Here is a 12,947-nt window from a genome sequence, read left to right on the forward strand (position 1 = left end):
CACCTCATGTTTCAGCAAGATAATGCACGGCCCCATGTTGCAAGGATCTGTACACAATTCTTGGAAGCTGAAAATGTCCCAGTTCTTGCATGGCCAGCATACTCACCGGACATGTCACCCATTGAACATGTTTGGGATGTGCTTGACCGGCGTATACGACAGCGTGCACCAGTTCCCACTAATATCCAGCAACTTCGCACAGCCATTGAAGAGGAGTGGACCAACATTCCACAGGCCACAATAGACAATCTGATAAACTCTATGCGAAGAAGATGTGTTGCACTGCATGAGGCAAATGGTGGTCACACCAGATACTGACTGGTTCTGAGTCCCCAGACCGCCAATAAAGCAGAAACAAAATGCACATTTCAGGGTGGCCTTTTATTGTGGGCAGTTTAAGGTACACCTGTGCACTAATCATGATGTCAGATCAGCATCTTGATGTGGCACACCTGTGAGGTGGGATGGATTATCTCAGCAAAGCAGAAGTGCTCACTATCACACATTTAGACAGATTTGTGAACAATGTTTGAGAGGAATGGTAATATTGTGTATCTGGAATGAAGTTTAGATCTTCAAGTCCATCTCATGAAACATGGGAGCAAAAACAAAAGTGTTGCGTTTATATTTTTGTTGAGTGTATATAAGGGGCTGATTGAGTCTTGTCATGATGTCTCAGATCTCATATATAAGGATACAAAGGCTACCAAAAAAAATCCAACGTATAGCTTTCCCTCTTTGAGCCATCTTAAAGAGCTTGTGAACTGACCTTTACATTGTTGTAGCACACACCAAGTGCCACACAGCTATGATGACCAACATTTTTTTTCCTTCTCCTTTCCTATATCAGCCATGTTTATCTGGAGCATTTTATTCCATTAGCATTGCAGCTACATGCATTGGGGGTTAGCTGTACCAGCTAGACTGGTACATATACATACTAACCATCCCAGTCATTCACATAGGCAATAAGCTAAGAGAGGCTTTTACAACATGTAACTTTATATGTAAATATGTACCTTATATTTAGCATATAACTTTTAGTTTTATTTTGAAGGGGCAGTTCTATTCACATATACTCCTGTCCTTGTTTGTATTATCAACAGCATGTATAAAACTGTTGCAATTAAACATTAGAACAGTTTGGGTTATTTGGTGTCCTTATCTATGCTTTGTAAAAGAGAAGGTGTGATGGAATGTAATACCAAACACTCTTGAGTGTAAATTTGATGACAGGTTTTTTTTTGTTTATTGTCAGTTTAATCTGATAAACTGATCATCTGGTGCAGCAAATTAGACCAACAATTGTATACTAAGTTCAAATTGTTGACTTTACTTGTATTTTATGTATTCACTGCAGCAACTAAAATGACCTTCCAAAGCATAAGGTATTTGGAGGTTTTGTGTGGCTACTAATAAACCAGCTTGTTGTTGTCAGTTATTTCCTCCTTATGCATGAATTTGATCATTGACTGCAGTGTGTAATTGTTGTCTGATATCCCTCCTTTGTGTGCACCTTCCTTACTGCTTGAAAAACAAACCTCTGTTTCACTAAACCTTTGTGTCTACACTTACTTTTTTTTTAGGCAAAATGTGTGTTGCGGTGGGATAATAGTGAGGCAAAAAAATGAACAACATGCTAGCTGGGCTAATGAAAGGAAAATCATTTAGTATCAACATGAAAGAGTTGTTCTATGTCTTATTTTCATTGGTTCATAGTCTTTGCCTTCACATGCTCTTTATTTTGTTCCCTAGGTCATCTTCAGGAAAGGTGAGCCCAGAGAGCATCCGTTCCAAGGCGTCTCCGTCAGAATCATCTGAAGATAGTCATGACCAGCGTGGGAAGAAACCACCCCCAAGTCCAGGGAAGAAGGAGGAATTATCTTTATACAAGAAGACCAAAAGAGCAATAACAAGCAAGAAGTACAGCATCTCCAAGCATGAAGCTGAAGCAACAACGCCAATTGAACTCATCAGCCGAGGTCCAGATGGACGCTTTGTCTTAGACGCCAGTGACGCAGAAATGTCTGTCAAGCCACGACGGATCGAGGGCTTCCCCTTTGTGGAAGAATCAGACCTCTATCCCGAATTCCGGCAGTCAGACGAAGAAAATGACGATCCCAGGCCTCTGCCGCCAGTAATGGCCCCCCTTCGGCCTCACCAGATTTCCCCCATTTCAAGTCAGGAATCCTACCTGCAACCTCCAGCCTACAGCCCTCGTTTCCACAGGCCCTTCGAAGGTATGACCATCATGGAGAGCAGTCGGCTCCAGGCCGCAGGGCAGATCCGAGGCTCTCTCCACCACAGGGCTTTCTATGGCTACCTAGGACCCCCTGGAGATCATGATCCCCCACCTCCTTTTTACATGCCTGATACCAGCCCGCTCAGCTCTGTCATGTCCTCCCCTCCATACCTTGCTGAAGGCCCCTTTGGTCACCCCATGATTCCAGAAGAAATGGGAGAGGGTGACTTTCCACAATATGCTGTCTCCGGCTTCCAACTTCCTCTAACCCTCACCTCTTCCTCTCGTTCACCAGAGATTTGGCAGGGACTGGATTTCACCTTTGCAAGTCTAGAGGGGCCCCAATTCATTTTTCCACCACATCACCCTTTGCATCTTCGCCACGACTCTCCCTATCCTCCTCCACCTCATGTTCTTCCCCTCAGTGCTTTACAGCCCCCCTCCCTACCAATGCCCACCTACCCAGCTGTCCTGCCACTGGAGGCCCCAAAGAGCCACAAGTCTCCCCGCAAGGCCAAGCCTCATGGCTCCCCAGCCAAGCATTTAGCTATGCAAGAGGCACATTTAGGGCAGCTAAGACACACAAGCCACGGTATGGGTGTGCCGGGTTTGCCTTACACCGATCCAATGGCTCATATAGTCCCTAGCACATTCAGTAGCCTGGACACTCGATGGTTTGAAACCACCCCTCGTTTCAGTCCCAGACAGGCTCGCAGGATGGATCCTGGTTTGCATCAGGTGGTTCTCCAGCCCTCTCGACTCTCACCCCTCACCCAAAGCCCCCTTAGCTCCCACGAGGGCTCCCCAGAAATCGTAGTACGTCCCAGGCCACGTCCCAGCATTGTCCAACCTCCCATACCCCCAGAGATGTCTGAGATTACCCTCCTCCCTCCTTCCGCAGCCAGCTTCTCAAGGAGATCTTCCCCTTCCTCCTCTCCTGCCCAAGGCCAGGGTAGCAGGAGAGCAAGCCCCAGCTACCGTTCCCACATGGCCTTTGCAACCTCTGCAACCAGCTACCCAGCTTCCCAGTCCCCGTCACCCCCCATGGAAAGCAGCAACATATTTGGGCAGATGCCATCTCAGAGGAGGACTGAGGAGGAGATCCTTCCATCTGAGCCCTCTCCACCCCAGTTGTCAGCTTCAGGGTAGGTCCATTAGGCATGCAGAGAGGGATGCCATTTGAATCATCTGCCCCAACCCATAATGCTTTGATGTGTCAAGTTGCTCTGACATTTTGGTTACTGAAGTGCTGTCTTATATCCATCATCTCTGTGGCAAATTACTTCTATAGTTTAGTTTATACCTTTTTTCATTTACACTTCATGATAAATGAAAATTATGGGCGAAGGAAGATCATTTTGTTGTGTTGCTCTGGAAGTGTTTAGTTTCAATTCAGCAAATGCTGCTTTTCATGTCAGACATCAAGTTAGAGGTGTTCACCCACTGAATCTGTGAAGCATTGTTCCAAAAAAGCTCAAATAGAATTTATCAGTGAACATGTGTTTCAAACAAAACAAATAAAATGTCAAATTGAAGAGATAAAGCATGTGCTTCACAGATTGCATTTCAGACCTTTACGGGCTAAAGTCCATCCAGATGAAAAATGCTACAGCCAGTGCAGTATGTAATTTGTTTGGCACAAAAGCCCTTAAAAGCCTGGGAATCTGCAGACATCACTACAAGGTCCCTGTTTTTCCATCTTTATCATGCGTTACCCTGCTTTCACCTAACAGGAGGAATCCCATAATATTCATCCAATTGATTCCCCAGACAAAACACCCATTGTTATGTCTAGCTCCAAGCCTTGAAGATGCCTTTATCATGCAGAGGGATGCTTTAAGAAGAGTTCATCGTGGCAGGCCCTGCGGCCCATCCTCGGCCTCAGTAACCTGATTGCATGACCAATTCTCCCTTTACCAGATTTTTTCCTACCTTACCTCCCCCTTCCCTTTCTGTAACCCTCGTCTCCCCAACCCTCTTAAATGCCCTCAGGTCACCAACCCCAGGTCTGACTCCCACGGAAAAGGTTGTTGGGCAAAGTGTGTCACAGGGCCTGTCCGCTTCTCATGTACTGCAATGTCTCCATCATTATGAATTAGGGGCAGTGTGGTGGTTCTTGATGGCTCCTGGAGTCTTACCTGCTTTGTTTTTGATTGATCTCAGCTATCTGGGCAGCGTTGTTGTGACCAGGTCCTCTACACCGCAATAGGTAAGGGTTGGATCCATGTCTGAAAGGGGGGGGTTAGCAGGTGGGACTTTTTTGATCACCTCGTCCTTTAAAGGGGAATACAAGACGTTGAGTCTTTCTTTGATTTGTTCCTTCCTTCAGCCAACACGTGTAATTCATTTCAGTTCTTTCCTTTTTTTCCTTTTTTTCAAAGTGGCTATGCATTTTAAGTTCTGCAGTCTTTAAGTACATTATGCATTCTGACCGGTATGCATATGCCATCTCTTAGCTAATAGATTAGGTCAGATGTATCACCAACATGACTTCATGCTTGAGTTGTTTGCTAATTGACAGAAAGTACATGCAGCTTTTTAACCTAACCACAGATAAACACCCCTCAGGTTTACACAAGTCTCCGCAAACCAGTTTTATTTTCAATTTGTCCAAGTCAGTTACTTGGTTCAAATCCATGCATTTTAGGACAGTATGTGGTGCAAAACACTAATTTGCGTTTGGCCACCTGAGTGAGGACAGGTTTCAGGCCTTCTCCACTTTAACTTCAGACATGCCCCACTGTATATGTCGTAGATAGCCTGAGCCCCAAGTAAAATCATTGATGATGCAAACTTCCTACAATGTGATAAAGTTTTGACAATGCACTACAGGTTGGTTGTATTTTCTGCCAGCTCAGCCCTCTATGGACTCTAGACTCTATTGATTCACCCTAATGAATCTCAGCACCCGGACTCAGATCGATGTGCTTGACACCTAGTTAGGATGTAGTATGCTGCAATTGAGTGCGAAGATCAGTGTTTTTGCCCTGTGTTGCACTAGTGACCTGTCCAGGGTGTACCCTGGCTCTCGCCCATTGACAGCTGGGATAGGTTCCAGCCCCCCCTGTGGTACAGGAAGAAAATGGATAGATGGATTATGGTTTTGTTCCCTGGCTTTGCTTTAAGCCACGTAAGGCAAGACAAACATCATGTATGGTATCAGTGTGGACAAGACCCCTCTCATGTCGTCAAGACACCCAATTCTGTGTCCATCACGCCACAGATCCACGATCCAGTTGTGTCATGGCTTGTGTAGTTGATTGTGGCCACTCTGCATGTAATGGACCCAACAGATCCGCCACAATGCACCTTTTTAAGAGGCACAGAATTGTATTTGGCATTAGACACGCTGGCGAAGAAGCGTCTTATTTGTTTGTTGTTCTCTTTAAACACACATTTTACAGTGTGGTCTCATGATTGTAGCATAATCTTGAAACGTAGGTACCACATTCTCTCTTCCTCCCTGTAGTCCAGTGACCAGCCATCTTGGCTTCTAGGGGTCTGTTTTGATTCCATTTTCCTTCTGGCCAGTGTTGTTGAGTGTTCAGTTGTAGCCTTCTTGGCAGGCTCACTTGGTCTCACCCACCACAAGACTTGAAGCAGCTTAAGAGTCCAACTTATAAACTATGAGAGAACTGTACTGTATGTACACTAAGCCAGATACAGCGATCAATAGGGCAGGTTTTAGTACAGTATTTGGTCCCAAATACAAATGGATGTGTGTGTGGCCTACCTGGACTTTAATGAGTACAAGTTTCAGGCCTTATCTACACTTTTAGTTTAACATTAGTCCAACTACATATGTTGTGGATAGCATGGGTCTTTGTTGCGCTCTGTACTGTGTGTTGGTATGGTTGAAAGATCGGAAGAAACGTGAGTGTTTAACTCTGCTGTTTCTGCATGGTATAGTCTCCTCTCCTGTCAAATGTTTCATGCTAGAGAATTTTATGCCCAATTTTGGCCAGATTTACCCACCAATGATCTGTTTGTCTAAATAGTCTTCTAGTGTGTCAATACGATTATTTTACTGCTCCTAATCTAGTCGCAGCGTCCCCGATCTTTATATGTCCAACATGTTTTATATTTACATTGAGAAACCGCGTGTCGGACTGTAGTGGCGACAATGAGAGCAAGCAGACCAGGATGTGTCACCAACCAGATGTTGCATGCTAACAGACATGGCAGCAAAAGACACAACACAACTAGGGCCAAGTGAATTATAGGAATATAAGAATAACTTATGGAATTATAGGAAGACGCAGATATTCTTATTCTCTCATTTTGTAAAAACACTCTTAGCATTCTCCTCAAGCGTGACACTTTCTGCCATTTCTATTAAACAGATGCTTATATTGTATGACACCAATTGAAAAATATTTATATTCCAAAGAAATATTTTGTAAGATTGGCGTTGTGACGTCACCTTAAGCTGTGTGTCCACTGGGAGCCACCACCCCGCAGCTGTTTCTCTGTTTTTTTTCTTGCTAAGCAGAAATGCTGTTGCATGTTCCTGGCAGTGATGAAACCTTAGCATGTGCGCAGTTGTCAGATCTGAGATGATAAAAAGACACACCGAACAGCAGCAGCAGCAGCAGGAGCCATGAGCAGCACTTCCAGAAAAAAAGCATCTCTTTTTAGCCCCAGCAATAAGATAAGACAAGATTCCTGGTGGACACATGGCCTTAATCCCTGGCATAAAGCATCTGTACAGAGCATGAATCAATCCATCTACTGTAAGTATTCAAGTAAGTTTGGACTGCAGAACAGTTCTCACTGCCATGTGAAGCAAGTGTCCGCACTTCTTTTTCTTCTAAAGGAACAAACATTTAGCTGAGGAGGGGCACACGGGGCTGAGGACCCCCTGATGTTTGAGTCAACTTGCCCGACGAAGTGCTTTTGAATGTATTCCCCTTTAAAGTCGTGTTCCATGTGCAAACTGCCATGCATGCCATCGCTAAATATCGCTCTTCCGTTTCCAAAACGAAACAATTATATGGATAAATTCTTGTTACATTTGTTGTCCTAGTGCTTCGCTTTTCTTTGGCTTATTTTTCATTATGTGACTGTTCCCGAGTAGTCATTTTCCCCCTCCCGCCATCTCTCCCCCTGTCAGCATGGTGAAGCCCATTGTAGACAGTATCCATGTCTATGAACACATATTGACGATGCTTTGTTGCTCAGCTGTGATTCTCCCCCTCTACTAACGACATTCGGTTTCTCTCTGCAGCCACGGTGGGAAGATGGCCCTCTCTGTAATGCTAATTGTTTTCTGTGCCTTGAGAGAACCAAGTGTGTGTTTGTGGCAGAGATCTGTGGGAGTCGCCTCCGTGACTGGGAGGGAGGTCATGAGCAGCTGTACAAATATATATATATATATACATATACACTCCACACTGAAGAAGCATTTGCATCTGTTATTTTCAGAGATTCAATTTCACAATAAACATCCCAAAACTGCAGACATGTTATCAATTCTAAAGTCCAAATATTCTCCATTTGTTTGGAGAATTTTCCTCTGAAACCAACAGTGCAAGTCTTTTTAAATGTTGTATCCTGTCAGAAACTTGACTGATTTACATCATGAGGTAATGGTTTCAGGGGTTGTGTGATACTTTGCTTTTTTTTGGATGAAGATTGTTTGGATCAATTTGAGCGAACTATCTCAGAAGGCCCTTAAGGGCAAAGAAATTTACCATCTGCATTGATTTTTTTTTAATATCCTAAACATTGCTCTGAAATGGTAAATCCAGATGATTGACGTGTTAATGGCAACATAAAAACTAATCTTTAAACCTTGGAAATGAATCCTTTTGCTGGAGCTCTTCAGGTGTCTCACATTGATCCTGTGGCGATGTGCTGCACCTCTTGCTTAGCACGAGCAGTGCTGTTTTGAGACTGTGTGGGTCTTTGTTGCACTCCGTAGTGCAAAATCACAGCGTGCTGTCCGTGCCTGGCCCGGAGTTACCCGTTTTTTCCTCTCTTTCTCTCTCTCCCTTCCTCATTTAGAAAACATCGAGGTGCGCCGAGTGCCCTTTCGGGGTCTGAGAGGATTGATGCACTGAGATACCAACGTATTAAAAAGGCCAAGAAGATGACGATGAACAACAATAACTCCAAGAGCAGGAAGAAAGCAGGTGCGAATGCTGATTCTGTCCAGTTTTCATGGATTAAAGTTGTTATGACGGATTTCCTTCAACTCAGCTCCCATAAGGCCAAAAAATGAGATTGGTGCTTTGGATTAAATTCAGTTGTAGCAAAAAATGACTTTAAACACGCACAAGATAGCCTAGAGCACCTTTTCAGACTGTGACCGAGACCTGCAACCCAAAAAATGCTGCGCATGCAGAGACCTGCAATGGACGGGTCCCGAGATCCAGAGGCCTGTTATTTGCTGTATTTATTGTGCATTATTGTGAACGTTCTAAATTATAATATTTGTTATTTGCATGGTTTATTTTACAACAAACAGCTTTTTACAATTTATTAAAAAAATAAAAAAATAAAATTTTATATTATTACATTTCTGGAAATCACCTAACTCAACTCCCACTTTGGGAACCTTGTGTTTAAATGATGTCCAACCACAATTCCTCCTGGAAGCTTTTTTAATTATGCATTGGACACGTCATTGGACAGTGCATCGCCATAGTTGCTTTCTTTCCGTTCTGCACGCCAACAATTTGACTCTTCTGAAACAGAAGAGTATTAAAAAAGGACTGTATAAGTACATTTACCATATAAATAGTGGGTTTTGATGGTGTGTGTACATTAGAGTATCACATTACCTGTAGGTTTAGGCACTTACAGGCCACCATAGTTTCTGTTGTTTACTTGGACATTCTCAGGGAGTCAGCGAGCGGGACTCAGTTGCTTGCAATTTCTAAACTTACCACTAGATGGCACCCTGCCATTATATCCATATCAACATCAGTGGTTTCTGCTGAATATGAAATTCATATAATCCTGTAATACACAGGCTGGTTGCAGGTCACATTTACTCATAAATGTATTACAGTGTTGACATGAAATGAAGCTTGCCGTATCTGGTATAGAATTGTTGTAGCAATACAGTTTGAAGTATAGATGCAGTGTATTGTACTGTATATGCTCACACAGTATGCTAAGCTGTAGCAGCAATTGTATTATTAATATACTCTTACATCAATCTCCTTATTCAGCAGTGGCTCAAGCGCACATAAACATTGTCACCATGACCTCTATGACCTCCCTCCCCCCAGGTGTCTCCACCTCTCAGACCCAGCAGGCCTACACCTCTCAGGTACTCCAGCCAGAAGAAGCTCTCTACCTCCGCAAGAAGAAGAAACGGCCCATCCTCCATGACCCGTACACTCGCTTTTCTGCCCTGCTGTACCGCCGCCCACCTCGGGAGGACCAGAAGGCAATTTTGGCCAGCATGGACAACATAGACCTCGATCACGCCACCCTCCTCTGAAAGCCCGTGAGGACAAGGTTACAACAGTGCAATACATCCCTCCCTACCTGCCACCCCCTTCTTTCATTTCAAAACCAACGCTGCACTAGCTACATCCCAATCCAAAATTATAACTCTATGAAAGATTTTTGCAGATTATTAACAGGGAAGAGACCTAAATTTCAGATTCTGTAGTTGCGCCCTCGGTCAGTCAAGTTGCATTAGAAAGAAATTTTAGTGTGTGCATCTTTTCAAGTAGTATTCCCCTTTAAAGATGTGTGTTTCAATGTCTAGGATCAAATCAAACTCACACTGTCAAAGTTTTACTCCAGTGCAAAAAAATTCAAAAATGAGTAAAAATGATCATTTTTTATTCCTATGGTGTAATTCCAGCGTAAGCATTTTTAATCCCTGTGCTGAGCCAGTGCACCCCCCCACCCTTACCCTTACCCGTCCTAACCCTTTAACCCTGACAAAATTAAAAAAAAAACACACACACACACAAACTGCGTGTCTCTGTTTACAGCACCCTCACCAGATCCTCTCCGCCAGCAATCTGCCGAGATACTCGCCTCACTCCTACTGTAACAAGTATACCTCAGAGCACAGGACACGAAGACCACACAACCACCAGGATCAGCCAGCAGAACAGACTAGCCTTTATCGCTCTCGTTTATTTTGTAAATAGGCTGCTGTGTGTGCACAGGATGAGAATTTAGAATGAAACAGGAGATCGTAACACGCACCATTACCACTCAGAGTTTCGGTTCTGCATATAGTTTGCTCCAAATTAACAGCTCTGACTTCGGCTTCATTCATTTGCACTGGAGCAAAATCTTGTCTCACAATCCTCTGTTCCAGTTCTTCTACTTTAGGTAGCTTAGAGGGCTCTGAATCCTATCCAGGAAGTCATGCCAAAATAAAAGATGTGTGGAGGATAGGATTGTTATGGCATGTAAGTAGTTTGTTTCCTACATATTAGAGGCTTTGTTTGACCTTACTTGAGCTTCTGCCTGCTTTTGTGAATGTCACTTTTTGAAATCTATCGTTTTTTGTGTGTGCGTATCTGCATCCTTTCTATTCCACTCATTTAAAAGACAGACTACAGTTCTCCTCTATGTGGCATCAGTCAAAGCAAAGTTTATGTTTTAGCAGGGATGGGGGTGATTCTTGTTTCTGATTGGATGAGAAGAAGGAAGTGCCAACTCAGCTACATCACACACCACACACGCTGCTGCTCACTCACACTTTAGCTGTTTTTCTGCTCAAACAGGTGCTCAGTTCTTTCAGAGGGTGTATATCCACATGTTCGGACTGTGTGTGTTTTTATTTGTGTATTTATTTGTGTACTTTTGTTATTTTTTTTATTATTGGGATTTTGAGTTGCGACTCCAACACAAGTCAAACATTTCCACAATAAATGCCAAAGGAGCATTTTCATTTACATATTGAGGAAACAGGGGATCGTGTCAGTAACTGTCACACATTGGTAAACAAACTATTTCCTTTTAAAGACAGGAGAGTCACAACCATATTCAGCAAAAATTCATCCAAGTTGCTTTTGAAGACAGTAAAGAAGCTAGTGCCTTTATTTATGACATAATTAGTATGTCTCCCAGAGGCTTTTATTGTGGAAATAAAATCTCTACTTCCAAAAAAAATAATAATAATTTCAGATAAAAGTGGCATTAGTCCATCCAGACATCCATAAGGACAGTTTTATTAATGATTAATGATTCTCTGTGAAGAGGACAGAGGCTTTAGGCTCAGCCTAAGGTGCTACAACGCTGAGTTGTTCCTTCCATACAACTTCCATTTTCGTGACTGATTATTTGTCTTATCTTTCATATGAAAGCAGGAAGAACAGGCTGTTGGAGTGGTGGTCAGATACAGAATCACACTGAAAGAGAAAAAAGTGAGTCTTCGGAGTGGATGACAGAAAAAGCGCACGTGCAGAAGTCGAAAGGGAAACATCTTTGTAAAAGTAGCTACATATTAGAGGAGGGACGCTGCAGTTTTCTTTGGGCGGGACGTTCGGATTGTTGCTGTGGCAACAGACAGACAATTCATACAGTATAAAGATGAACTCCCCGATATATACATAGATCAAAGAAAATAGGCCCACAAATTCATTCAAAAATAATGAATCAATATTAACACACAACCTCCTTTAAAGAGTTTTAAAAATACCAATAATTATCTTATAATGTACAGAATGTTGGTACACGTACAAATATACTTAGCTTATATAATGTTTTGTTGCAAATTGAAGTACACATATTACAATCCAAACTGATCACTTCGCCAACTGAACATTTTGTTCTGTGTCGTATTTAATTTACATTTAACCTGGAAAACACCCTCTCATATACAGGAGATTTGTAGATGTAATTATTAGTCTATATTGTAAAATAAATTGCATATTTTATTAAAATTGGTGAATTATAGCATGCAGTTAGAAAAATGGAAAAACCATAAAAAATATTCTGACGATGCTGCTGTGATCAAAGCCAGTCCAAATTTTTCAGATAATGTTTTGTCTTGGTTAAATGGAAACACCCTAAAACATTTTTTCAAACAGTCACAGAAGCAGCTCTGTGGTGGGAAACTTTGTGTGACAGTCGTGTCATCACCAAGGGCTTTAAATGAGACTTATGTGAAGCGTGGTGATCTTAACGTTCAGGCCCCCAACCCCCGCCAGGGGCCTCAACAAAGAAGTACTGTATACCTCTTAACGTGCCACAGAGAAACGTGTACGTAGTGTTAGTGTAACGTGTGATCTTTGTATGCTACTGACTAAAATATGGAATGGCCACTATGATTTATGCTTATGAGGTGCAATGTTGACACATGACAGCTGTACATTTATTCAGGCTGCTCATGATGTGTACAAATGAAGTCGTTTTCCCAGATGCAATAAAAGCACACAACATGTGGATTTTAACTTCACCATGATCTATAAATTAGTATTTACTACATCTGTGATGTTTTTATAGTCTATGGATGACAGCAGATGACTTAAATATAAATAATGAAAAATAAATCCCCTTTTTTCACAGTATGCCAGAAACAGAACTACTACATCCTGGTATATTTGTACTGCAGGATGTACTATTACATCTGCTTAAAGTTTGTCACATTCTGTTGGCTGTTCTTACCCACAATCCTCAGCGCTGCAGGGGATATGGCTGCAGAAATGCAAAAACATTTGTCTTATCTGGCAACAGCATTAGCCACAGTATGTAACGGCAACTAAATATAATTAGCATAATT

The 12,947-nt window shown here is 42.6% G+C and overlaps 1 protein-coding gene across 1 annotated transcript in view; it reads left to right on the top strand.

Moving 5' to 3' along the window:
• The window catches only part of igsf9bb (immunoglobulin superfamily, member 9Bb), an 85,278-nt gene extending 75,583 nt beyond the window's left edge, over positions 1 to 9,695 (top strand). The window contains exons 18-20 of the mRNA XM_028421732.1: positions 1,756 to 3,387; positions 8,249 to 8,376; positions 9,481 to 9,695. Coding sequence (XP_028277533.1) covers positions 1,756 to 3,387; positions 8,249 to 8,376; positions 9,481 to 9,695 — 1,975 coding nt within the window. The remainder of the gene's footprint in view (positions 1 to 1,755; positions 3,388 to 8,248; positions 8,377 to 9,480) is intronic.
• The last annotated feature ends 3,252 nt before the right edge of the window (positions 9,696 to 12,947 follow it).

Source organism: Parambassis ranga, chromosome 14, assembly GCF_900634625.1.
Source record: "Parambassis ranga chromosome 14, fParRan2.1, whole genome shotgun sequence".
NCBI lineage: Eukaryota > Metazoa > Chordata > Actinopteri > Ambassidae > Parambassis > Parambassis ranga.